Source organism: Arvicola amphibius, chromosome 6 (assembly GCF_903992535.2).
Source record: "Arvicola amphibius chromosome 6, mArvAmp1.2, whole genome shotgun sequence".
NCBI classification, from domain to species: domain Eukaryota; kingdom Metazoa; phylum Chordata; class Mammalia; order Rodentia; family Cricetidae; genus Arvicola; species Arvicola amphibius.
Window position 1 is genome coordinate 886424 of NC_052052.2, and position 21777 is coordinate 908200.

Here is a 21777-nt window from a genome sequence, read left to right on the forward strand (position 1 = left end):
CTGGAAGCTGACTCACTGAGCATGGATAAGGATACAGCAAGGTCCTCAGGAGAAATGTTCTGGAGGGTGATCTTCTTTGTACTTCGATGCCCTGGAATGTGGCAAAGTCAGGTTACAGATCCTAGACCCCTAAGGAGCACCTATTTCTACAGCAAGGTCAGGGAGCAGCTGCTGAGAGTAGAAGATATGTTCTCAGGAGCAAGGGCTGTCAGTGTAGAATTAGGACTTACCTACAGCAATGTCACCAAAGTTAAGGACACTATTGCCTTTGTTGGATGTCAGCACAATGGATGGAGCCACTACTGGACACCATAGTTCCAGATATAGAGTATTATGGGGGCTAGAGGCAGGACAAGGACAAACAAGGGCAGATTAGGATGACCCTGTCTCCCAGGCCTCATTTCTGACCAGCAGTAGAGGAGGGACAAGGATCACACCCCATCCTGTCGCAAGAACCCCACACCTGAAGCTCAGAGGTTCCAATGCCTTCCTGTCCTTGATGTCACCACTGGCAACAACACAGGGGACCACAATCCTGTCAAACGTTCCCTGGAAGGATCTGGCCAAGTTGGCTTGTGCAGCTTGGTATTCATTGGAGCTGGAACGAAACCAACAACGCACATCCATGCATGTACCTCATGACCTCTGAGGCTCTGGGGTGCTCATGCCCGCTCTCTAGGGCTCTGGGCTCAGGTGGACTCTCTGGCAAGGCAAAATCATTAAGAGGCAGAGCTCAGGGCTACCATGGGTCCCAGGCGGTGGCCACACTAGTTTTGTTTGATAGACTAACCTTCCCACCCTTCTTTGGCTCCTGTAGGGACCTTCTTCCCCACTGCAGGGCCCTGGTCATCCAGAAAGAGGGAGTAAATGTCTCCGTCACTTCCACTTGTCCCTGGGTCCACAGGGACAAGTCCTGGGCTGGTGAGTGCCCAACCCATCAGAGCTTTCTTGGGCTCAGTCATTCACTGGGAAGACTGGGGAGTCAGACCACGGTGCAGTCTGTTCAGAGGGCTATCAGGCCCATGGGAATAGTCAAGGCGTAGATGCCTCGGAAGAAGAGCCCTGGGCCCAGCTATTTTGGAATCCAGCCAGGCTGGACCTGCAGCCACACAAGCCAGTGGAGCTGTGCTCCAGGTAGTGCATGGGGAGAACCCTCTGCTGAACTGCACAGCCTACCTGACACTGAGCTCTTGCCTATGCAGCTCTGGAGTGTGGGACGTGGAGGCCCGGGTTGGTCGGTCCCGGTTGTGAACCCGAGCCACAGGCATGGACGGCTTCCACGTTTCCTTCCTTTGCACTGTTTCTTTTTGGAACTGTAAGCAGGAACAGATGCTGTGGGGCTACCATAGGGGCTCAGTCCTCTGCTCAGCAGGTGTTACACTGCTCCCCTGCCCCAGGCCCTTCTGAGGCCTAACCTAGCAGGCTTGGTCTGACTGCTTGCTGAGTGACAGGAGCTACCAGTTCAAGTGTGGAGTGAATGGTACCCTCAAATCAACTGGCTTTCTAGGGGAGTCTGACAGCAGGCACATTAGGAGATTAAAAAAGCAAGCAGTGAAAAACAAACAAACAAACAAACAAACAAAAAAACAAAGAGTTAAGCCGGGCGGTGGTGGCGCACGCCTTTAATCCCAGCACTCGGGAGGTAGAGGCAGGCGGATCTCTGTGAGTTCGAGACCAGCCTGGTCTACAAGAGCTAGCTCCAGGACAGGCTCTAAAGCTGCAGAGAAACCCTGTCTCGAAAAACCAAAAAAAAAAAAAAAAAAAAAAAGCAAGCAGTGGAGACAGGTAAGCATCCAGGGGCATCTGGGAAGCCCAAGCGAGAGACTCCAAGGACAAGTTCATAGCCTGAAAGTTCTGACGTTAGAGAGAACAAGCCACAGGGAAGTAAGAAGTCTGCCAAACTGGGGTCCTCAGTCTCCTACAGTCCATGCCCTTCTGGTTCCTCACTGCCTCATAAGAAGGGTTCTTTGCTCGCTCATGTATGTGGTATAGTTAGCTCATGTATGTGGTATAGTTAAGGCATGAGGCCATGGCATGGCAGAAGGACAAGCTGTAGCCAGTGGCCTCACAACTCACTGGATTGGGGCAGCATGTGAGGCTGTGCATACTGTTAGGTGAGGCTTGCCTACTGTTTCAAGGCTGCCTTCCAAAGATGCTTTCTGTGTTATCCTTCATGAGAGGCTATTCTGGGTTTTTATCCCAGTCCTGCTCTGGTTAAAATTCCAGCCACCCTTGGGGACGCCCTCACCTCCCTCTGCCTGTGGTGCTTTCATGAGAGGGAGAGGTTTGCAAGACAACTTTCTACTACCCACCCCCCCCACCCCCCGAGCAGCTCGGAGCACAGTGCGAGGAAAGTCTGCCCTGTACTTCTGGGACACGCAGGACAGGTTGCAGTCCCAGAAGTCAGAGACCCACACAACTGCATCCCCCTTCCATGTGCTGGCGTGGCTCTGCTCTCCCCATGCCTCTCCCTGTGCTGGCGTGGGGCTCTGCTCTCCCCATGCCTCTTCCCTGTGCTGGCGTGGCTCTGCTCTCCCCATGCCTCTCCCTTCTGGCCGCTATGTACCTCCTCTAAAATACTTTACTCACCGGTTTGTTCTCCTTTTCCTTGTTCAGGATCTGCATGGCTTCCTTTAGGATTACCTCATGTGGCAGTACAGGCTGGAAGGCCACATGGACCAAACACTTCTGCAGAGAGACACCAAAACTCAGAAGCTCAGAGGGCACAGGTGGCCCTGCTGCGGCACCTCCCTCCTCCCATAGTGTTCTGTACTCTCTTTCTTCCTTCCTCCTTCTCTCCCTCCCTCCCTCCCTCCCTCCCTTCCTTCCTCCCTCCCTCCTTCTCTTGTTTATCCAAGACAGAGTCTCTCTGTGCAGCCCTGGCTGTCCTGGAACTCTCTGTAGACCAGGCTAGCCTCAAACTCACAGAAATCTACCTGCCTTTATCTCTCAAAAAGCATGTGCCACCAAGCTTGACTGCATTTCTCTTAAGGTCACTTTTTTGAGATTTTAACCTAGATACTCCCTTCCAGGAAGGTTCTCCCTGATCACTACCCTAGGAAGCTGGGGGTGAACTTCAGGCCATGTATGTTGAGGGTCTGTTAACTAGAGGTGCTGAGAGCAGGGTCCTAAATGGGTCAGAACCTCGGCAGACTAGAGAAGAAAGGAACCTAGCAACAAGGAGCCCTTCTCTGTCTGCAGCAGGTCCCCATGGGACATGTCTCAAGAAAGATTCCATGGTGACTTGCTGACCTTGATGCTGACCTTGATGCTCAGGAGGTGGAGCTGTGTGCAGGGTGTGAAATGACGGGTAAGAGGGAGAAGAAGAAAAAAACAGAGGAGGAAAGGAGTGAATGGGGGAGTGAGAGGGGAGAGGATGGAGCAAAGGAAGAGGAAAAAGAAGGAAAATAGAGCTAGACACTTCCATAATTCAGTGGGAGATGGGAACCAATGCCGAGGTAACTCAGAATTTCTTTTTTTTTTTTTTTGGTTTTTCGAGACAGGGTTTCTCTGCAGCTTTTTTTAGAGCCTGGCCTGGAACTAGCTCTTGTAGACCAGGCTGGCCTCGAACTCACAGAGATCCTCCTGCCTCTGCCTCCCGAGTGCTGGGATTAAAGGCGTGCGCCACCACTGCCCGGCTTCAGAATTTCTAATTCAGAAGTTTTATAGGACATGTTTTAAATAACTGTATCCACTGAATCTTGCTGGTGACCACACAGACACTGGTGGAAGTGGGCCGCACAGCTGTGCTCCTTAAGGCAGATGTTGCATTGCCTTCTTTAGCTCTGTCTGCTGTGAGCCAACACTTGGCTCTTCTGACGGTCTGCACACCTTCCTTCCAGCCCTAGGCAGGCACGTGCTGGGCAGCTGCCTCGTGGACAGGTGAGGTCAGGGTCCCCAGCTTACACCCTTGGCCGTGCTGTGCGCCAGTACCTGTGGTTAAGGTGTGCCATACTGGGCACCTGCCTCCCAGCCTGTCAGTGGGGCCCATGCTCACCTTTCCTGGCAACACAGTCCCCACGGATGGTGAGATGGTGATGGGTGAATTAGGGGGCGGCAAGAACTCAAAGGATGTGGGTCCCACTGGGGAGGCTTCCTCAGACCCAATTCGAGGCAAGGAGTGGGTCAGTTTGTTCATGCTCAGGTGAGAATTGATGACATGCAGTGTTGACACAGTGGTGCCACACAGGGCCGTGGCTGAAAACTTGATCTGGTAGTGGGACAACTCCAGGGGTGGGTGGACACCCACCGCTTGGCAAGACACCTTGAAGCACCTGAAAGCAACAAGTGTGGGTGGCGTTCATTTTGTGTCGCGGCAACCTGTTGAGCTGATGATACCCCAGGTGCCCAAGACTTAGTCCTATGGTCATCACGGTTGCTTACAACCTGATTAACCAATGTGGGAAAAATGTATAAGAAAAGTATATAAACAAAATAAAAACCTGTAAATTGCTTTTAAAAATAAGGGTTGCAGGACTAAGAGATGGCTCAGAACATAGGCTCTCAATCTTCCTAATGCTGCAACCCTTTAATACAGTTCCTCGTGTTGTGGTGACCCCCAACCATGAAATTATTGTTGCTACTTGATAATTGTAGCTTTCCTACTGTTATGAGTCATAATGTAAATATTTGATATGTGACCCCCCTCAAAGGAGTCTTGACCCACAAACTGAGAACCACTAGCATAGAGGCTAAGAGCACTGGCTGTTCTTGCTGATGACCCAGGTCCAGTTCTCAGGACCCACATGGGCGCTTCAACCACCTGAAACTCCAGTTCAAGGGGAGCAAAGTCCTCTTCCGACCTCTGGAGGCCCTGTGAGCATATAGTGAATATTCAGACAAGCAAGCAACCCACATGCACGTAAATAAAAATTTTTTTTTGTTTTTGTTTTTGTTTTTTGAGACAGAGTATCTCTGTGTAACAGCCCTGGTTATCCTGGAACTCACTTTGTAGACATGAACCCAGAGAGCTGCTTGCTTCTGCCTCTGCTTCCCAAGTGCTGGGATTAAAGGCATGCACCACCACTGCTTGGCTAAAAATAAAAATTTTAAGAAAAGAAAAATGTAGTCAAAGGAATTGATTTCTGACTTTTTAAATTTTTTTATCTTTAGTGTATGTGCATTGCTGTGCGTGTACGTTTGTGTGAGGGTGTCAGATCTTGTAGTTACAGACAGTTGTGAGCTGCCACGTGGGTGCTAGGAATTGAACTCAGGTTCTCTAGGAGAATAGCCAGTGTTCTTAACCACTGAGCCATCTCTCCAACCCCCGATTTCTGGCTTTTTACATTGAATATTTCTTGACAGTTATATTTGTCCTTTCCCTACCTCCTGAGTCCTGGAATAACAGGTATGTTTTTCCATGTCTTATTTATGGGTGGGGCGATGATATTGAACTTAGGGTTTTGTGCATGCCAGGAAAACTCTCTACCAATCGAGCTATAATTCTAGCCCCATGCAGTTGGTTATTTTTGGTTATTTCAACCACTGGAAGTTTTACGTTCTATATTTTATTTGAACTCCTATGTTCACTAGACTTTTCCTCATCAACTCTTTTTTTTTTTTTTTTTTTTCGAGACAGGGTTTCTCTGTAGCTTTGCAGCCTGTCCTGGAGCTAGCTCTTGTAGACCAGACTGGCCTCGAACTCACAGAGCTCCGCCTGCCTCTGCCTCCCGAGTGCTGGGATTAAAGGCTGCGCCACCACCGCCCAGCTCCTCATCAGCTTCCATCGTTTGTTTTCTGTACTGAGGATTAAATCTGAGTCCTCGTGCTGGCAGAGACGGAACTTAGCCGTTCAGTTTCACCCTGCTCTCATACACTCATTGTTTTAAAGGTTTGTTTGCTGTGGAATGATCCTTTTGTTGCTGTAAAGATTTGTTACCAACAGCAATATACAGATTCAATGCAATGCCCAGCAAAATCCCGGAAAAAATTCTTCATAGACCTTGAAAGAACAATACTCAACTTCATATGGAAAAGCAAAAAACCCAGGATAGCCAAAACAATCCTGTACAATAAAAGAACTTCTGGAGGCATCACAATCCCTGACTTCAAACTCTACTACAGAGCTACAGTACTGAAAACAGCCTGGTACTGGCATAAGAACAGACGGGAGGACCAATGGAACCGAATACAAGACCTGGATATCAATCCACACATCTTTGAACACCTGTTTTTTGACAAAGAAGCAAAAAATATCAAATGGAAAAAAGAAAGCATATTTAACAAGTGGTGCTGGCATAACTGAATATCAACATATAGAAGAATTAAAATAGACCCATATCTATCACCATGCACAAAACTCAAGTCCAAATGGATCAAAGACTTCAACATAAAGCCAAACACACTGACCCTTATAGAAGAGAAAGTGGGAAATTTTCACTTGAACTCATTGGCACAGGAGACCACTTCCTAAATAGAACCCCAGCAGCACAGACACCAAGAGAAACAATTAAAAAATAGGACCTTCTGAAACTGAAAAGCTTCTGAAAAGCAAAGGACACAGTCAACAAGACAAAACGGCAGCCTACAGAATGGGAAAGATCTTCACTAACCCCACATCAGAGAGGTCTGATCTCCAAAATATACAAAGAACTCAAGAAATTGGACATCAAAAGAACACATAATCTAATAAAAAAATGGAGCACAGACCTAAACAGAGAACTCTCAACAGAGGAATCTAAAATGACTGAAAGACACTTAAGGAAATGTTCAACATCCTTAGTCATTAGAGAAATGCAAATCAAAACAACTCTGAGATTCCATTTTACACCTGTAAGAATGGCCAAGATCAAAAACACTGATGACAACTTATGCTGGAGAGGTTGTGGGGAAAAGGGAACACTTCTGCATTGCTGGTGGGAATACAAGCTGGTACAACTCCTTCAGATGTCAGTGTGGTGATTTCTCAGAAAATTAGGAAACAACCTTCCTCAAGACCCAGAAATACCACTTTTTGGGTATATATCCAAAGGAAGCTCAATCATGCCACAAGGACATGTGCTCAACTATGTTCATAGCAACTTTGTTTGTCATAACCAGAACCTGGAAACAACCTAAATGCTCCTCTGCCGAAGAATGGATAAGGAAAATGTGGTACATTTACACAATGGAGTACTACACAGCAGAAAAAAATAACGACTTCTTAAATTTTGCAGGAAAACATTATTTTGAGTGATGTAACCCAGACACAGAAAGAGAGTTATCACATGTACTCACTTGTAGGTGGTTTTTAAACCTAAAGCAAAAAAATCAGCCTACAAACCATAATCCCAGAGAACCTAGACAATAATGAGGACACTAAGAGAGACTTACATAGATCTAATCTACATGGGAAGTAGAAAAAGACAAAATCTCCTGAGTAAATTAGGAACATGGGAACTTTGGGGGAGGGTTGAAAAGGGGAAGAGGAGAAGCAGGGAGGGGAGCAGAGAAAAATGTAGAGCTCAATAAATATCAATACAATAAAAGATTTGTCACTAGAGTTAGTTTAATAAAAAGCTGACTGGCCAGTAGGCAGGCAGGAAGTATAGGCTGGACAACCAAACTAAGAATGCTGGGATGAATAAGGGCAGAGTCAGTGGAGTCGCCAGGAGACACAGAGGAAGCAAGACATGCTGCAGGACAGGTAAAGCCATGAACCACATGGCAATAGATAGATTAATAGAAATGGGTTAATTTAAGTGGTAAGAGCTAGTTTAGTAATAAGCCTGAGCTATTGGTCGAGCATTTATAATTAATATTAAGCCTCAATGTGTTTATTTGGGAACTGGTGGGTAGGAAAGAAACATCTGCCTACATTTATTTATTCATTTATTTGCTTGTTTGTTTATTGAGACAGGGTTTCCCTGTGTAGTCCTGGCTATCCTGGAACTCACTATGTAGATCAGGTTGTCCTTGAGCCCACAGATCTGCCTGCCAAGTGCTGGGATTAAAGGTGTACACCACCACTGCCTGGCTTTAAAGGTTTTATTTTAAGTTTGCTAGCTAGCTAGCCTGGTCTACTTGGTGAAGTTCCAAGTTAGCAAGAGACCTTGTCACAAAGAGAGAGTGAAAGGTGCCTGAGGAACAAGACCCAAAGATTTCTGACTTCCACAGGCACACACACATGTGCATTCCCACACAAACCTACCCATACGTATACAAACTATGTTCAGATGTTCAAATATTCAGATATGTATGTTAACATCTTTTGGGGTAGAGAGATCATTAATATTTAATTGAATAAATAAGTGTATAAATTATGATAATTACTAAATATAAAATAAAAAATTACTGGAAAATGAAAAAACATCTTTTTTTTTATGTAGCCTAGGTTGGCCTATAGCTTGGTATATAGCTCAGGATGGCTTCAGACTTGCTTCCTATATGCTGGGATTACAGGCTTGTGCCACTGAGTTAAACATTCTAAATATTTTTCTTCAGTTTGTGTGTGTATAATACATGTGCATATGTGTGTATATGAAATATGTATATGCACTGTGTAAGTGTGTGCTTGCATGAGCTACAGTGCAAGGGTAAAGGTCAGAGGACAACTTTGAAAGTTGGTTCTTACCTTCTATCTTGTTTAGAGATAAGATCTTTCTTTTTTATTTAAAAATTTCTTCATATTTATTTAGCATGTTTGTGTATGTGCGGTATGCATGTGTGTGGAGGTCTGAGAACAAACTTTGAATGCCAGTTCTCTCCTTCTACCAGGCTGCCAGGCTTGGTGACATGTGCCTTTACCCACTGGTCCATTTTACCAGCCCAAAGCTCTTGCTCTTTTTGTGGCTCTTGCCCCCTGCTGTGTCATGTTAGCTTGCCCTTGAGTTTTCCCAGGATTTTACTGTCTCTCCCTTCCAGTTTGACACAGGAACACAGGAGTCACAGAAGCACATTAATGCACTTTGTGTGGGTTCTAGGGGTTCACACTCAGGCCCTCACACTTCCACGGCGAGCACTTTATCCCCTGAGCCATCCCCACAGCTCTCAAACCTTTTTTGTTTTGTTTTGTTTTGTTTTTGAAACAGGGTCTCACTGCGTATCCTTGGCTGGCCAGGAATTCACTATTATAGACCAGGGTGTCCATAAACTCACAGAGATCTGCCTGCCAAGGGCTGGGATTAAAGGCACACTCCATTGTACCTGGCTCAAATCTTTTGATTAAAAATTTGTGTGTGTGCACTTGTGTGCATGCACGCATATTAAATTGTATAAATTTATGTGTACTGTGTGTGTGTGCAGGAGACGGAGGAGGCCAGATTGCCTGGAACTGGAGGTACAGATGGTTGTGAGCCACCACTTGGGTGCTGGGAACTGAACTGATGTCCTCTGCAAGAACAGTAAGTGCCTCTAACTGCTGAGCCATCTCTCTAACTCCCTTTAAATCTTAAAAGGAGGTTTTTGTTTGTTTGTTTTTGGGTTTCTGAGACAGATTTTATGTAGCCCAAGTTGGTCGCAACCACTTTACATGGCCAAAGGTAACCCCACTCTTACTCCCCTGCCTCCAACGCCCACATGCTGGTATTACAGCACTTATACCTCACCTGTTCATGTGGTGCCAGGGATCAGATTCAGGGCTTCAAGCATATGAGGCAAGCACTCTACCAACAGAGCTGTGCCCAAGATACCAACTTGTGAAGGCAAACACATTGGAATAACACTAGGCCTCCCAAGAGAAACCCAGGGAAGCAGGGAAGGCCAAGTGTCAAGCCTTGACAATGACCAATACATGAATACTTGATGTGCTTTGTGTACGATACTTTTCACAATGTCCTGACTGCACATAGATGCTTGTGTTCACAATACTCATGTTCATCAGCTCAGTTTTTTACCTCCTCACATACAAAGGTAAACTAGTCCAAAATAAAAAGTCATGTGGACCTAAAACCTATCCGTTCCTGGGTCCTGGGCTCCTACTGGCCACCAGTGCTGTCTCCCCAGCCCTGAGGCCAGCCTGATGGGATCTGTCCTGATGGACAGTGTGGTCACAGGTCTCTGCTGTCTAGTAGACTTACCGGTTTATTTCAGATTTGCAAATCAGCTCAAATCTGTATTCCTTGGCCTTAATGGGCTGGAAGATCACATCAAGTTGCAGAGTTTCCAGGGGCAAAATTGTCCCGAACCCATCATTGGGCTGGATGTCCACATACTGGGAGGTGGAAACAGAGCAGAGTGAAAACCATGCTCTGCAGAGCAGCTGGTAGGAACCCGTGTATCCTGTATGGGGAGTCTGGGAGCCCACATGGAGGGTACGAGAGTACGATGTGTGTGAGTGTGAGGGTATTTGAGCTAGGTGTGTGGGGTGGATAGGGACAGCCAAGGAAGGGCTGATGGCAGTGAGGCCTGGGGCATCCTACTGAACTCTCCTGTGGGGCTTGGCCAGGGAAAGTCTTAGAAGGCGCGCAGGGGAGAATCTGGAGCTTTTGGGGTGTACCTTACAGCCAGAAAAGTAAGAGACCAGGGAGGGAGCATCAAGGAGAAGGAGAGGGTCAACAGGGATGAAGACAGGGCAGCAGAGTTGCCGACGCCTGGGCCTGGAGAGCAGCTGTCCTGCCCTGTCTCCCCAGGGATGACCACAGCAGATACCTTTGGAAGTCCAACGAACCCAAACTCCTGGGGCAGCAGTGAGAGGTTGCTGAGGTTGATTTCTGTCCTGATAGCCTCGTAGATGGTGCAGTAGCCGAAGTTTATCTCCAAGGGGCTGATTTCCAAGTCTGAGGTGGTGACAACGGCTTGGACAGTGAACCCCACCGGTTTGATCTAAGGTGCAAAGGCGAAGAGCATTCCCAGCCACGGGAAGCTCTATGCAAAAGCCCCCAAATAATAAGGGTGGTTCTGCTGCCTCGTGGACAAGAGTATACCATTTCCACAACATGGGTGTCTCAGTGAAGACTAGAGAAGGAGGGGGCTGGAGAGATGGCTCAGTGGTTAAGAGCGCTGCCTGCTCTTCCAAAGGTCCTGAGTTCAATTCCCAGCAACCACATGGTGGCTCACAACCATCTGTAATGGGGTCTGGTGCCCTCTTCTGGCCTGCAGACACACGCACAGACAGAATATTGTATACATAATAAATAAATAAATATTTAAAAAAAAAAAAAGACTAGAGAAGGAGCACAGGCAGCAGCCTAAGGGATCGGCCAGGCGTGGCAATGTGACATATTGTGTGTGACATATTGTTGGTAAGCACATACATATGTGGACCCATGTTGATGAGGGCAGAACATGTATATCTATGTGTGTATGTGGTGTGTTCATCTGTGTCTCCATGTTCAACTGTGTAGGCATATTTCTTTTTTAATAATTTATTTATTTGTATTTTATGTACATTGGTGTTTCACCTACATGTACATCTGTGTGAGAGTGTTGGGTTTCCTGGAATGGGAGTTACAGTTGTGAGCTTCCATGGGGGTTCCAGAGAATTGAACCTGGGTCCTCTGGAAGAGCAGCCAGTGCTCTTAACTGCTCAGCCATTTCTCCAGCCCCACAGGCATATTTCTTGTGTGCATATGTGGGTGAGGTGTCAGAGCTCTTTCATACTGTGCAGGGGTAAGGTGACCAGGAGGCAAAGCCGCCTGTCAGGCCACTGGCTGTCACCAGCTGGGAAGTGAAGATGGGATCTGAAGTCAGTTATATATCTTTAGGTATTGTCACTGGGGATACAGGGCTCCCACAGAGGCCACCCGTCTCCTAGGAAAGCTTAACATTCTCAGAAAGTGTCTTGTACAGACCTGGTCAGCCACCCAGATTGTCATCGGAGCCTCCAGAACGCGACTGTGCTCGTCAAAATACTTCCCTGCATCCTCAGGGAGGGAGTGTCTGCAAGAGGTAGGACTCACTTGAACATATTTTGTAAAAAAAAAAAACTGTTCTAAAATTGAAGGGCAAGTATGAATAAGACCACGGTGTAATGACATATGATATATGAACATGACACAAGGAAACCCATTACTTTGTGTACTAACTTTAAAAAGTAAATGTTCTGCAATTAAATGGCCCACTGAATCAACTACAGAGTTCACAAGGGTTCACAGAGACTGAAACTGGCAAGCATGGGATTTGCAGGGGTTGTACCAGGTCCTCTGTGGATATGTTATGGCTGATAGCTTGGTGCTTCTGTGGGACTCCTAACAGTGGAAGTAGGTGATTCTCTGACTCTTTTGCCTGCTCCTGGGAGCCTCTTCCTCCCACTAGGTTGTCCAGCCTCCATATGAGGGTTTTTGTTTTGCTTTATTGTGTCTTGTTTTGTCTTGTCTGGCTGTTGTCTTTTTTTAAAATTATTTATTTATTATGTATACAAAATTCTGTCTGTGTGTATGCCTGCAGGCCAGAAGAGGGCACCAGACCCCATTACAGATGGTTGTGAGCCACCATGTGGTTGCTGGGAATTGAACTCAGGACCTTTGGAAGAGCAGGCAATGCTCTTAACCTCTGAGCCATCTCTCCAGCCCTGGCTGTTGTCTTTTAGAGGCAGAGTAGGGAGTGGATCTTGCAGGGAGGAGAGGTGGAGGAAGCCAGGAGGCAGGGGATGGGGGAGAACAGTGGCTGGAATGTACTGTGTGAGAGAAGAGTATATTTGGAATAAAAAATTAAAAAGAATGTTAATGAGCTTGGCTTAGCCAAATGTGGTGTTGTGTCCCTTTAATCACAGCACTTTAGTGGCAGAGGCAGGTGGTTCTCTGTGACCTTGAGACCAGCTTGGTCCCTATAGTGAGACCCTATCTCAAAACACTAAAAACCAAAACTAAAAACCATGGTTTAATTATGTAATATTCTCTTCTTTCTCTCTCTCTCTCTCTCTCTCTCTCTCTCTCTCTCTCTCTCTCTCTCTTTCTCTGTCTCTCTCTGTGTGTGTGTGTGTGTGTGTGTGTGAAGATACATACACATTTATCTCATAAATGTATGCAACCATAATTTTACACTAAAATTTACAATGTATTTGTTTGGGGAATACAAACATCACTGTTCATTCCTGAGGGTCAGGAGATTGTGCTCTCCTACCTTGTGGACTCTGGAAGTGAACTCAGGAACTTGGTGGCAAGTGCCTTCACCTGCTGAGCCATCATTTTAGCCGAAAATAGTAAGTTTTAAAGACAAAAATCAATAAAATGATAAGGAGTCTATCACTTGAAGGAATCCTAAAAATCCTTCTTGAAAAATCAATCTAAAAGCAGGTAGCTCATGAGCTGTCTGTGCCTCAGTGGTAGCACACTGGGCTCTGGGTTCCATCGCCAGTGCTGAGAAAGAAAAAAGTCTGCTTTTGTTTGCTTGGCTGGTATACGCCTGGAACAGGCCAAAAGATTGTAAAATAGGCCAGGCCAGGATGCATGGTTATCACTCTGTCTCAAAAAAAAAAAAAAACAAAAAAAAACCCACCTTATTTTTTGGTTATAAAAAGAATTACTATCATTATAGAGATTTTTTTTTTTTTAAAGTACAAAGAAAAGAGTTCCCCTTTGTCATGATGGGGACTCAGCAAGAAAGACCAGGAAGCAGGACAGAGTTTAAAAAGCAGCTTCAGGTCCTCTTTGCTACCCTGAGTGCTGAGGCCTAGGGGCAGGTCCACAGCCACCTCACTCTCCGGCCAGCTTCTCTGATCCAAACCCCGTTAGAGCCTTGGGATAAAGGTAAACAAACAGCTTCAAGTGCATGCACACCTGACGCGGAACCTCAGCGAGCGACTGGAAGACGTGAGGATCTCACAAGGGCAGGGTGCTCACTGCGTCTGAGCAGAGGCCGAGGAGGGGCCCTTGCACGGAGGGTCAGGGTGCTCTTACCTTGGCAGGCGGCACACCCTGGATTGTGTGTGTCCTGCAGAGTGAGCAGCTCAAGGCAGCCATGGTTCACACCCCCTCCCGTCATGCTCCAGGCCTCTCCCAGTTCTCACCGGGGCAGGAACTTGAGCTGCACTGAATAGGAGGACTGGGCCTGGATGTAGCCTGTCTCTGGCAGAAGCTCTATGTGGCCTCTCAGCTCCTTGCAGACTTCAAACTTTAGGCGCAGGGCTGCTTTTGATCTGCAAGAGGTCACAGGTATCTTTGACCCATTGAGGCATTCCCTGGTAACAGAGCCAGTGTGCAGTGGTGCAGAGTGTGTGAGTCCAAGCCAAGCCAGTGCCCTGCGATTAGAAAGCAGTCTCAGCGCTGGTTTCTTAAGGAATGTTTTGTTCTGAAGTTAAATTGACTACATATATAAAATATTTATTTATTATGTATACAGTATTCTGTCTGTATGTATGCCTGCAGGCCTGAAGAGGGCACCAGACCCTCATTACAGATGGTCGTGAAGCCACCATGTGGTTGCTGGGAATTGAAACTCAGGACCTTTGGAAGAGCAGGCAATGCTCTTAACCTCTGAGCCATCTCTCCAGCCCTTACTTCTACTTCTAAAGGTCTCAGTGAACTCTGTTTTCTGGAGACTGTGTGTGTTGTGTGTGTGTGTGTGTGTGTGTGTGTGTATGTGTGTGTGTGTGGGAAGCAGGCAGCTGTTTGTGCACAATGACCAACACTGGTTCTTGGGCACACACATTGTGCCCATACACACATACGTCAATACCTTTCTACACGCATGTAGGCAAAACCTCATAAGCAAGGTCACAAATGATACTGGGGTTAAAACTAACTAAACACATTTATACTGACAGTTGGTGCTTTGGGTAAGAATGATAAGATTCCTTGACTTCTTTGATTCCTTCCCTACATGACCTACACAAACTCTGTTCAACCCGTTCTCCCAACAGGCACAGCCAACCCTTCTTCCAAGCCCCACACTCATTCATTAAACAGGTTTCCCCGACTTTGGCAGTTCCACTGCTATCTGATAGCTCTCTGGGTCCCAAGAGGGGAGCAACCTTCATGAAGCCCGACAAGTCTGGTGGAGACCATGTCATGGGAGCGCTGTTCTTCCAGCCGTGTGTGACAGGGGTTTGAAACGATCAAGACCGCCCTTTGGTCTGGGGGACTAGTGGTTCAAAGCTGGTGAAGTCATGAAACCTGGGATGATCCTATCTCAGGTTGTTACTTCAAGGAAATTACTTTAATCTAAAATCTGATATCTTTGTAAAACAATACAAATAACACACTTCTTTTGTTGGACTTTGTCTATTCGCCAAGTTGCTGCTATGTTTGATATTCTGAAGGCATTTAGACCCTTGCCTGGTACCCCAGGCATACAGCAAGTGTGTCCTCTGCTGTGGTTACTAACCCTTTCCACAGACTCAGGTTAATACACTGTAAAGTAATTCGCTGAGCATCTTTGGGGGACATAAGGCCAAAGTGAGACTAACTAGACGAGGTCAAGATGTAGGTAGGGCTGGTCCCATGTTTTTCCCTTTTGGGTGGTCGGGCGTTCCATACCCGTGGTCCCTTCCTCTGTCTTCAGCTTGGTCTCTGTCCTTGGCTCTCCTGGGTTCCTCTCAGTGCCTCAACAACACTGGGATAATCCTGGATATTCAGATCACTTTCTTTAAGGTCCAGACCCTAATCAACTGCCCAGTCCTCTGACACCCAAGGAGACTGGCTGTTCAGAGCCAGTGTGCGCTGGCTCCAAGGCACGACACCTACTGCACCAGAGGGCTCACCTCGTGTGAACAGTGATGGAATCCTGGTAGAGTCGGTCGTACATACATATCTTCAGGTCCACAGTGGCCCTTGGCACCCAGACTGGCACATCGATGGCATACCCGTGGCCCTGAAATATAACTGATGTGGAACACGTAAGCTCAGCACATGTTCAGTTTGTGGTGTCGGAGACACCAGCAAGTACCAACACAATACTTAGCACAAGGTTTCACCGGTTTGCTGTTTTTTTTTTACTTTCTGTATTACAATATGAGGCTAATAATCAATCATAACATGTGTTGAAGAATCTTGCGATGTTCTTCATGTAATTATCCTATTCTGTAGGATCCAGAGAATGATGCTATAATAGTCATACTTCTGGTTTTGAATGGGTTTATTAAGTGTATAGTAAGCTAAAGTAAAAAGCAGATTGATCCATAGATAGATTGGCACTAAAATATCTGGGAGGTAAATCATTGATCTTCCCAAAGTAAAAGACTCAGCTGCCCTGTGGGACAGAAGCGTCTGTGGAGGGAATGACTGTGGGAGTCGCATCCAGAGAAAGAGACTCTGTCTGGGTCATCTGTGTTCATCAGCGACCTCAGACGGTGGTTGTCGGTTCCCATTGCTTCCCTGTTGGTTTCTGGTGGACAGTCTAAGTGTCTGCTTTTAGTCTTTCTTCTTTGGGAGGGGCAGGGTTCTCTGTGTAACAGTCCTGGTTGTCCGGAACTTGCTTTATAGCCAGGCTGGTCTTGAACTCACAAAGATTGCCTGCCTCTGGCCCTCCCAATGCTGGGATTAAAGGCAGGCGCCACCACCACACCCAGCTGTTTATTTATTTACTTACTTATTTGTTTGTTTGTTTTTTCAAGACAAGGTTTTCTCTGTAGCTTTGGAGTGTTTATTCTTTTAGTTCTGCTTGCTACATATTTAACAAGCTCACTCATTCAAAACTGAAATTACAACTATCTCCTGTGGAACTCCTTTCTTTCTTTCTTTTTTGAGACAGGGTTTCTCTTTGTAGTCCTGGCTGTCCTATAACTCTGTGTAGACCAGGCTGGCCTCGAACTCAGAGATCTGCCTGCCTCTCCCTCCAGAGTGCTGAGATTAAAGGCATGTACAACTACCACCTGGTGCGGGAGAGAATTGTCTGTATTCTGTCAATCATGTTTTAAATAAATGCTGATTGGCCAGGCAGGAAGTATAATGGGTCAACCAGACAGGAAGTAGAAGGCAGGGCAATGAGAACAGGGGAATTCTAGGAAGGAGGAATCCCATTCCTCCCAGTCCTGCCTAGACACCAAAGAGCAGGATGTGACCTGCCCTGCTGAAAAAAGGTACTGAGCCACGTGGATACATAGATAAGAATAATGGGTTAATATAAGATATAAGAACTAATACCAGCCTGAGCTAATGGGCCAATCAGTTTATAATTAATATAGACTTTTGTGTAATTCCTTTGGGCTTTCTGGCTGTGGGAACTGGGCAGGACAGGAACCCCAACAAACCCGGCCTTCATGTTAAAACCACCCTTCTTAAAATGTCCTTTATTATCAATAATTAAAACATAAAACATATAACTCAGTACTAAATGGCCAGGTATTTCTCACCCAATTTTGAAGTTATCAATTTTTAAAAATATTTATTATTTATTTATTTATTTATTTATTTATTTAAGCATACAATGTACTGCTGGCAAGGAATGGCACCAGGTCTCATTACAGATGGTTGTGAGCCACCATGTGGTTGCTGGGAATTGGACTCGGGATCTCTGGGAAGAGCAGCCGGTGCTCTTAACCTCTGAGCCATCTCTCCAGCCCAAGTTATCAATTTTTAATTGCTTGAAAACTTGGGTCAGGGAATGCAGCTCACCAGGGCTTGCCTAGCATGTTCAAAGCCCCTGGGTTTGATCCCCAGCACTAAAGCAAGCAAAGCAACTCAAATCCTTGATTGCAACAATAATGCATTATACAGAGAACTGTACGCACTATATGTAAAACTGCCACCAACAGCACAATCTGGAAGCTACAGAATTCAGGAGCTTTGCAGGGATCTGGGAAAGGAGCGGTGACTCTCATCTCCGTCCTCAGGTCAGGTGTGTAGGGTGAGGGCCTGGAGGATGTCAGGACTTGGAGTGAAGGAAGCCTGGTATAAGGTGAAGCCCACTGGGCAGTAGGTACCTTCCTGTTCTATGTGGTGAGTGGAACCTGTGAAAACTGTGAAAATCTACCAGACTAAAGAACTCAAGCTAGGAGAGAGGACTATGCCCTCTAGACTGTCCACACACAGGATGAGTTGGCCTGGGAGTTAGGGGTAGGAAGTTTCCTTTTCCACAGGGGTAATGGACTTGGGCATTTAAACTGTTGCAATTATTAAGTCTGAGGTCACAGTATTGCCAAAAATGCAACCTATTTCTGGATAAGAGACAAAATTAGAAACACTCCAGTGACATGCTTCTGTGGGGCAGGCAGGAAGACAATATAGCACTTAGAATGTCAGAGCTGTTCAGGTTAGCCTAACACTGGCCTCCGAGCCCGCACAGCCTGGCTGAGCAGCTAGGGTATCAGAGCACCTATACCAGCATCTATTAAAGCAGGGAGTAGGACCTGAGGCCCGAGGGGAGCTTAGATCTGGGCACAACAGGATGACAGAAAAGGCACGTAGGGGTCTCAAGAAGCAGAGGGAACTCCCAGTCCATGGGTGGTCCAGCTAGGATGGATCCTTCTCTCCTCCTCCTTTTACTTGGAGGTTATCTAATTTATTCCTATTATTTTGTTATTTTACAGTTTGAATCTTTAAGTCAATCATTTTTATTGTTAGTGGCATGTAGAAGCACATCCAATGAACATTCAATTCATCAGGGACATCGGGAGTTCAGCAATCTGTTATCTGCTTTGTCACTGGGAGGATTGGACTCAACCCCTGAGGGCAGGGAGGGCAGGTCTGACAGTTCCCACTGTGGTTGAGGGAACAACTACGGGACAGCGGGCAGGATGAGGCTGGCCAGAGTGAACTCTGTCATGAGAGGTGAAGGAAGGAAGGAAGCTAGCTAGGGACAGGAGTTAATACCTGGGTCCCTTCCCGTGAAACAGGTCGTACGTGTGGAGCACATACATTGAACCCCGTGATTTCATAGTTCTGGCCTGGCTTCCTCCATCACGTATTAAGAGAAAAGTGGGCAGTGAGAGCTGTGGAAATGGCTTATTGTGGGAACGCTGGGTCTGTGGGCACAGCGAGTTTGTGGAAATGCGGTATGACAGTCATTCCTTATTGTCAGCGTGACTAGATGCAGAATCACCTAGAGACTGAGGGAAGACCCACTCTGAATATAGATGGGATTGACCCATGGACTGAGGTTCCAGACGGGTAACAGAGGGCAGCAGAGAAGCCAGCTGAGTGCCAGCATTCCGTCCTCTTTCTGACGGCATTGACCAGGTGCTTCACACTTCTGCCACCCCCACCCCCCTCCCCAGCACAGAGAAGCTGGAGAGATGGCTCAGAGATTAAGAACACTGGATACTCTTCCAGAGGTTCTGAGTTCAATTCCCAGCAACTACATGGTGGCTTACAGCCATGTGTAATGAGATCTAGTGGAAAGAAGCAACCCTGTTATCAAATCTGTTACAGCTTCAAAGCAAAGATACCTTTCTCGAAGCTACTCATTATTTCAAGATAAATCTTGCCTCTGATCACAAAGGAAACAACACTTTATACACACACACACACACACACACACACACACACACACACGACATATTACTGTTTTTTTGGCTCTTATTTGGACAGAAGATCCTGGCCAGCAGTTGAGGTAAGAACGTAGACAAATATATATCAACCTGATGTGTGATTGACATTGACCCTGTTAGCATTTCTTCTGGCTTAGGGGCAGGTTCACTCAAAGCAACTAGCGTTGGGTGACCTAATTAAAAACCCCGACGGCCTGCTGCATACAGATGCGTACAGATGACAGACAACTGTGATTCCGAGGCAGCAGGGCTGGGGTAGAGCAACTGCTCAGAGTCACCCCCACTCTGTAGTGACCCTCAATAAAAACCATCCATGCTTGGCAAGCTGGGCTGTGCACATCAGTCTTTCAACTATCCTGTTGCTCCACTTCAGAGGACAAAGGTTCTTTTTGTTTGCTTGCTTGTTTTAATAATTTTTATTTTATGTGCATTGGTGTCTTACTTACATGCATGCCTGTGCGAGGGTGTGGATACCTTTGACTGGAGTTACACACATCTGTGAGGTGCTTTGTGGGTGCTGGGAACCGAACCCAGGTCCTCTGGAAAGCAAGTCAGTGCTCTTAGTCACTGAGCTATTTCTCCAGCCCCCTTGCTTGTTTTAATCATTGACTTTTTTTCCTTTTTTGGTTTTTCTCTGGGTGTGGAGAGATGGCTCAGAGGTTAAGTGCACCGCCAGACCTGCTCCCCAGGCTAGATTATGTCATCCAGCTTTTATGCCGGGGGAGGAGCTTGGCCCTGCCTCAACTTCATGTGCCATGGAGCCTGTCCCTTTCTTGAATGGAGTCAGAGGAGGCCTGGATGGAGAAAGGGTAGAATGGGAGGGAGAGGGAATGGGAGGAGAAGAGGGGGAAAACTCTGGTTGGTATGTCAAATCAAATAAAAAATGTTAATAAAAAAAAGCACTGCCTGTTCTTCCAGAGGTCCTGAATTGAATTCCCAGCACCCACATGGTGGTTTATTACCACCTATAATGAGATCTGATGCTCTCTTCTGGTGTACAGGCATGCATGCAGACAGAATATTGTATACATAATAAATTAATATATTTTTAAAAAGACAGGGCTTCTTGGCTGTCCTGGAACTCATTCTATAGATCAGGCAGGCCTCACACTCAGAGATCCACCTGCCTCTGTCTTCATGTGGCCACCCACTGCTCAGCTTAATTATTGATTTTTATTTATGTGCATGAATGTTTGCCTGCATGCATATATGTTTGTACACCATGTGCAGCATTGCCTGTGGAGGCCAGAAGAGGGTGTCTGATACAAATAGTTGTGAACCACCACGTGGGTGCTGGGAATGAAGCCAGCGTTTTTAACCACAGGCCACGTATGTGTTCAGCTTCTGAGATGCTTCTTCACCTATCCTAGGAATTCACACTCAGTGATCATATTCTCTGTCATAAATGAATAAAACTGCAAATTTTTAAACTAAGAAAGATATTTCTAATAAGTAAGAGTTGGGGTTGGGGAGCTGGGGAGACAGTTTAACAGGTAAAAAGTACTTGGTGTGAAAGCATCAGGACCAGAATTTGGGTTCCAGTGGGCCAGCCTGGTCTAAAGAGTAGGTTCCAGGACAGCTAAGGATACACAGAGAAACCCTGTCTTGGAGGGGAAAAAAAGCCCAGTGGGCACAATGGCCCTCCTGTAACGCTAGGATTCAGGAGAAGACAAGAAGAGCAAACTGATTAGCTTAGGCTAACTAAAACCAATGTGCTCTGGTTCAAGTGAGAGACCTTGCCTCAATACATGAAGTATACAGTGATCATGGGGGGAGGATGCCCAGTGTCAACCTCTGGCCTCTATCCAACAAACATACATGCACATTTGTACACATATGTATGTCCCACACGCATGAATACTTATACACAGGCATGTACAACCAAACTCCTCATGCAGAATTTACAAAAAAAGAATATGGACTAGAGCTTGAAGTGAGGCTCATTGGTAGACGTATTGCTCAAGGTTCTAAGTTTTATCTCCAACACCATAAAAAGGCAGAGGGTACGGTGGCGGGGAGCATCTAAAGACTCATGTGCATGCATGTTTATTAGCTGAGGTGTCAGCCATTTGTGCTGCCCACTAATGAGCACCAGGGCGGCTGTCTGGCATGGCTGTGGAAGGAGATCAGTCACCACAAATGGCAGCAGGGAACTCACCGTGGGACCCTGCGAATTCTTAACAATACCTTGAACTTAGTCTGGACCTCTCCTGGGATAACCGGGGATGAAGATGATGGGTATTTTGACGGAACTGAAGGGGCCGATTTCCCCCTCGGTTACCTGTGTAAGAAGAGTACCATGGGGTCAACATGGACATCACAGTTTTTCCTAGGGAATTCCCACTAACCCTTACTCTTGCCACCACTGCAAGGGTGGGTGGGTATAGGGCCATGTCCTTGGGGTGTCCATTTGGCCACATACAGGTATTAACTCTAAGGCGAGCTCCGCTCTTGAGTGCTTACTGCTATGGAGTCCCAACAGAGTGGGAGTTGGG

At 46.4% G+C, this 21777-nt stretch overlaps 1 protein-coding gene across 1 annotated transcript in view; it reads right to left on the minus strand.

Moving 5' to 3' along the window:
• The window catches only part of Cfap74 (cilia and flagella associated protein 74), a 50641-nt gene that overhangs the window by 3327 nt on the left and 25537 nt on the right, over positions 1–21777 (minus strand). The window contains 13 exon segments of the mRNA XM_038334344.1: positions 36–91; positions 231–340; positions 464–598; positions 1177–1313; positions 2581–2688; positions 3998–4274; positions 9996–10129; positions 10567–10740; positions 11709–11796; positions 13865–13993; positions 15557–15666; positions 21470–21508; positions 21510–21563. Of these exon segments, the coding sequence (XP_038190272.1) occupies positions 36–91; positions 231–340; positions 464–598; positions 1177–1313; positions 2581–2688; positions 3998–4274; positions 9996–10129; positions 10567–10740; positions 11709–11796; positions 13865–13993; positions 15557–15666; positions 21470–21508; positions 21510–21563 (1551 nt within the window).